Source organism: Capsicum annuum, chromosome 1, assembly GCF_002878395.1.
Source record: "Capsicum annuum cultivar UCD-10X-F1 chromosome 1, UCD10Xv1.1, whole genome shotgun sequence".
Classification (NCBI taxonomy): Eukaryota; Viridiplantae; Streptophyta; class Magnoliopsida; order Solanales; family Solanaceae; genus Capsicum; species Capsicum annuum.
The window spans coordinates 46,072,391-46,078,473 of NC_061111.1; the positions used below are offsets into that span (position 1 = coordinate 46,072,391).

General features: G+C 28.9%; 1 protein-coding gene across 1 annotated transcript; it reads left to right on the forward strand.

The window, feature by feature from the left end:
* Nucleotides 1-3,599: 3,599 nt before the first annotated feature.
* LOC107874604 (26.5 kDa heat shock protein, mitochondrial) lies at nucleotides 3,600-5,392 on the forward strand. Its single transcript, XM_016721369.2, has 2 exons — nucleotides 3,600-4,167; nucleotides 4,818-5,392. The coding sequence occupies exons 1-2, from the start codon at nucleotides 3,894-3,896 to the stop codon at nucleotides 5,231-5,233; spliced, it is 690 nt and encodes a 229-aa protein (XP_016576855.1). The 5' UTR covers nucleotides 3,600-3,893; the 3' UTR covers nucleotides 5,234-5,392.
* Nucleotides 5,393-6,083: the final 691 nt, after the last annotated feature.

Consider the following 6,083-nt stretch of genomic DNA (forward strand, 5'->3'; position numbering starts at 1 on the left):
ATTTATGCAGTAATTCAAGTAAGAGCTAAAACAAAAAAAAACATTTTTTGGTAATAAGCATGGGTGGTTGACTGAGTGTAAAAATATCAATCAACATTACCAACTTTAAATAACAAATATTTTACAACGCATCATCTACTTAAGACATTAGACAAAAAAGTTGTAGCACAGATAAAACAAGAATAAAATGGTTTCCAATTGAATAGCAAACTGGTGCAGCATGTCAATGAGTTTTAATTTAGGTGCTCAGAAAGGCTATTGATTGGAATTCTTGGAGTCTGATGCAACTACTTAGCCACAAGGAGTTAGCTTCTTGTTGCCAGCGCCACGAGGGTTGTCGTCTTTCCAGTCATCCCATGCTCTTGCTTTATCTCGGGCAGCATCGTCATCTTCTTCACCGAAGACTGTTATTCAAATAAGACTGAATATCATTGCAACATTTTGCCAATATAATATACAATTCTTTAACTCTGTTAACGTGATTATATTCACCGGCCACTAGCATAGTCTAATCTCATTAATCCACAATATCCACCACACTCCAACACTAAGTCGTCACTATCAGTCCTTTATTCGAGTTACCTTTTCCATTATGCACATTTATAGAATCAACCCAAGAATCATAGATAACTCACACTAACTCTTGGGCTACTAACCAAACATTCTCTTATAACATTAGAGAATAATAACTAGCCAATCGGGTAAGCTACAACTTCAACAAATATAAATGAAGCAAGTCGGCCAACATATTGCAATTAAGTACAGTTGTGGCGGACCTAGAATTTAAAAATAGTGAGTGCTTAAAAAATTTAAAAACGGAAAAAAATAAAGATTCACCTTAATGAGGTTTCCTTCTAGTGGAGAACCTTAAAGTCAACCTAAATATTAATGTACCCAACTAGCTTTTTGTTTAGTGGGTGCTTTTATATATTATATATCTATTTTCGTATATTTTCATATATTTTCTACGTAATTTTACTTATTTCGTGTTGAGTTTAGTGGGTGCCGAAACACCCCACAAATGAATGTAGGTCCGCTCCTGAAGTACAAAGTTTTTCTTTTTCAAGTACATATCACACAATCAATCTCAAGAATACAATCAAGTATAAAATACAAGTCAACTCACATCTTTGATAATATTAGTGACACTTTGTGCTACAAATCAGTTGTGTGTTCTTTTTTTCAATTATTTGGAAGTACATTTTGAAGGTGCATTAATGCAGTATGAAGAAATAATTTGCTTGAAGGCTCTTTGATGCACATGAACCTTTAGGTCGTAGAAAAGTTGTCTCCTGTTGTTTTATCGGTTAAGAAAATAATAATATTTTTAGATTTTTAAATAATTAAATTAATAGTGAAGGTGCATTGACAAAAATAAGTTTTTTTTTTTTTTTTTTTTTAAATTGTAAAAGATTCACATAAGGCTTATGACTAATAAAGTACGTTCGGTGTAAATATATTTAACAGACTATCTAGTTTTAAATGTGAAAGTTGCATGCAGAAGGTGTTTTATTGTCTAGCGTTTTTACTATTTTGATCATAAAAAATCTAACAAATTTATTTATTGAATTTGGACCCCTTTCAAAACTATTTTGATAAAAAATTCGAGTAAATTTCATGGATGGACATCCAACTTTGTATTTTTCACCCAAAAGTCACTTTTCTTTATTTTGTTACTCAAAAATTATTTAACTTTGCTTCATCTTTGACAAAAGTCATTTTGATATAATTTGGTTAAAACCCTATCTAAAATGTGAGATGAAATAAAATAAAATTCCTTGTGTTTGAGAATAGGTTCAAAATGATCCCTCAAATATACTTTTGAGATGTTTTTGTGCTTTAAGCTTCTATATGTGAGTACATTTGATTTTCTTCAAATACTTAACAAACTCTAATTGTTAAATTTTATAAAATTCTGAAAAAAAAAATTAATATTAAGTCATATTTAAAAGTTTATTATCTGTAATTTATTATTTATTTATTACAAGATTTGGTGTAACTTTATAGATTAATTTATTTATTTATAGAATAATTTCATAGTCCCCTTCACAAATTTCGTTTTTGAAAGTTGATCTCTTATGTCACATATGATACCACACTTACTTTGATTGTTTTGATTTCTTTTTAACAATTCTTTTAATCTATTTATCACTATACAAATATGTATACTTTGGAATAATTCTTTTATGAAATAATTGAAATATCAAGAAGTGAAATACTTTTGTAATTTTTAAATTTTTTTTTGTGGTAATTTTTAAAATTTTCATTATGCCATCATTATCAAATTTCAACAAATCTTTCAGTTCCGTCCTTATTCAATTTTTTATTTTTTATTTCATAATAAGTAATATTATTTTATTTTTTTATTTTTTGTACTATTTTTATTTGCAAAAAATTATTCTAATTTACTTTGCATAATCAATGTATTGAAAATAAAATTCATAAAAATTATTACAAAATAATTTGAAAATCATATCTACTTATTTAATAACGTAATAATAATATGAACAAAATAATAAGTAGCAAAAGTAGAAAAAAAGGTCTATAAATTAATCAAACAAAATAGTATATCAATAAAAGGATAAGTAAATGAAAATATAATTATTGCATATTTATGATAAATAAATTTTAATTTATTTATTTTTTATTTTATCTTTTTTCAATATCGTATAGTAGGTAGAGTTTGTCAAACACATGAAAATAAAATGATTCATTTTTATAGGGGTGGACATGGTATGATATGGTACGGTATTTGAAACTCCAGTACAGTAATTTTGGTATTCGATTTTTAAAAATATTATACCCTTACAATATCATATTAATTCGGTATGGTTTGATATTTTGGCGTTTGATTTTGGTATTTTGCGGTATGGTAATCGGTAACTATAGTTTGTTTAACTTTAACAATATATACTCGTATATTAGAGTATTATTATTACTTCGACTTTTCAAAAGCATGTCTTATTTGTATCATAAAAATGCATTACACATGTAGAAATATTGTAAAAGAAGTACAAATAATTCCTTTTATTAGTCAATTACACCAAAAAGACATTTCAATCAAGATACAGTAGCGAAAGTTTCAAAGTTTAAACATTTTTATACTACTACTAATTTTTTTTTTTTGTGTATATATATATATATATATATATATATATAAAAGTTACTTATGTAACTATATATATTTCGGTATGGTATTCGGTATGTTATTTGTAAATATCGTATACCATATCATATACCAAAAATTTAAAATGTATACCATATACCATACCAAATACCATAATACCAAAATTCACGGTATCAAAAATTTTGGTTCGATATGATAATTCGATATATATCATATCATGCCCATCCCTATATTTTTATTAGCAATATAATGAATTAAAACTGCTGAAAAATATATGTGAAGGGTCATTTTGAACCTACCTTTAAACATAAGAGATTATTTTTATTTTATTTCAAATTTTAAATAATATTTTAACCAAATTATTTTAAAATAACTTTTGTGAAAGATGAGACAAAATTAAATAATTTTTATGTAATAAAATAAAAAAAAACTTTTAAATTAAATATATAAAATTAAATGACCACGAAATTTTACTCAGTGGAGTCTCTAGAACACTCCCCTTTACTAACGGCGGCACATTCTTGGAAGAAGTAGCGAGAAACTTCTCAAAGCTTTTATGCTCAACAAGTATAGTAATTAAATAAGATATTTTTTTTTAGACGACACAACATCAAGCTCCTGCTAGAAGTTGTTAGATTTATCTATATTTCTAATCTAAATGAAAAGGCCTATTTAAATTGTCTCCTCAATTGTAATAGACGCCACCAAGTATTCTTATTTGAAAGAAGAAATATACTTCATAATCTGCAATCAATAACTATCAAGAATGGTTTTGGCACGCGTAGCTTTGAAGAATCTGAAGCAAACGATGGCTTTCGTTAATCCTAGTGTTAGCCAAGTGAAAAATGTAGAGAAACAGAAATGGTGTTCTGAACTATTAAGATGTTTCTCCACAGAACTAGAAACTGCAAATGGTGAAGGAAAATCTGAAGTAGCTGTCTCTGAAAGTGGCAAGAAATCAAAGCTATTTCCCAGGAGACGACGCCTTAGTAGTCTTTGGAGACACCGTGACCTCGGCGACTTTGCTCCTGTTCTTTTCGGTATTACTTCCTTCTAATTACAGTCTAATTCCTTACCAACTTCTATTTTTTAAAATGAAAAAAAAAGATAATACTATTGGAGTTTCGTTAAGGTGAATTATCTTATCATCTAGTATGTGTCTTCAAGTGATACATAAATATGTCTTTTAATTATCCGCAAATTGTATCCATGAACTTCAATTTGAGTGTGTATAAATACACACTTAAATTTTTATAAAGTTAAATAAATAGACCTATGTGGCATAATACATATAGGATCTTATGTAGTATAAGAATTGGCCATATAAAATGCTATATGTGTTTATTTATTTAACTTTATATAAGTTTAAGTGTCTATTTGTTCAAACCCAAAATTAAAATATATATATATATATATATATATATAACTTGATCTGAGGTCAATTTAAATCATTGTGCTTTTAAACAACAATATATGGGGTCGTATGTATTACATTGCAAGTTGAATGTTATGATCATTGTATCTAGAAAACACATTTTAATGTACTTAATTTTGTCTTCACTTTTATTTTTTGGTATGGAACAATCTAGTATTCTTAGCGAGTTCAATTCAACTTATAACCTTTGGTTTGAATCATAACTCCCTTGCTGTCTATTACAGACTAAATTCTAATTTGTTGTTGTTGGGATAGAAAATTTACCTTCAGGACTTGGCAGTGCATTGTTGCAAGTCACGGAGAATATCAACAGGTTATTTGAGAACCTGAACATGAATCCCTCCCAATTAATGGGAAGGTATAAGGAGGATGATAAGAGCTACAGAATTCGGTACAACGTGCCAGGGCTAGGCAAGGAGGACGTGAAGATTATGGTGGAGGATGGAATTCTGACAATAAAGGGCGAGCACAAGGAAGAGAAAGAAGGGTCAGATGACGATGACGAGTCCTGGTCATCAACAAGCTATGGTTACTATAACAACAGCATTGTGTTACCTGAAGATGCCAAGGCTGATGATATTAAAGCTGTAATGAAAGATGGTGTTTTGACAATCACTATTCCTAAAAGTGAGAGGCCTAAGAAAGATGTCAAGAAAATTCAAGTTATGTGAATCCCTATGAAAAATGTCAAGTGATAAAGTATGTACTTGTATATGAAGTTGCTCTATAATAAATAGGAAAAATGGTTCGATGTATTTTCGTTTTGTAATTTCTACTTATGTGTTTGTAATCTGAATGTTTGAACTCAATAAAATTTAATATTTCAAGCCTTTTGATTGTTGATCGAATCTATTTAGCATTAAAATTGCTAAGTAGGATATGACAAATGTGTTCACGCTCGTTTGAGCGAGTGAGAGCGTTATATGTATATTCAAATAATATTAAAATTAAAAAAATAAAATAAAAAGTCTTTTTTTCCCTTCATTTTTTTAATTAAAAAATATTTTTAAAAATTAATAGATTAAAAATAAAATAAAAAATCACCCCTTCCCCCTATCCAGCCACCCCACCCCTCACCCCTTTATTCAGCTACCCCATCCCACCCCTCACTCCGTCCAGCCACTCCCACCTCACTCCTCACCCCGTCCAGCCACCTCCTCACCCTTCCAACCATCCTCACCCCACGTACAACCCTCCCTAACCTTCCTCCTTCACAGTAGCTATGACAGTCATCAATAATTATTTTTTTATTTTTTTGAAAAATAAAATGGTGAAATCATTAACATGAAAATTAAAGATTCAAGATTATGATAAAAATGGACAAGCAATGAGAACTGAAATTTGTGAGTACATACAGTACGTTGGGTTTGATTTGGAAAAGAGCATCGATTTTTTATTCAAATTTGAAAAATTAATTTCATACTGCGCGAATCTTTGAGATATAAATTCAAAAATTGAATTTTAAAGTGGAGGTGATTATGATGGGTGAATATTGGAAAGGTTGCCAGTGGTGATGGAAAA

Bases quoted from the DNA above. Each gene is read 5' to 3' on its own strand.
- LOC107874604 (XM_016721369.2), top strand. From the start codon at position 3,894: ATGGTTTTGGCACGCGTAGCTTTGAAGAATCTGAAGCAAACGATGGCT. The intron at 4,168-4,817 runs GTATTACTTCCT...TTGTTGGGATAG, and splicing joins CTTTGCTCCTGTTCTTTTCG to AAAATTTACCTTCAGGACTT.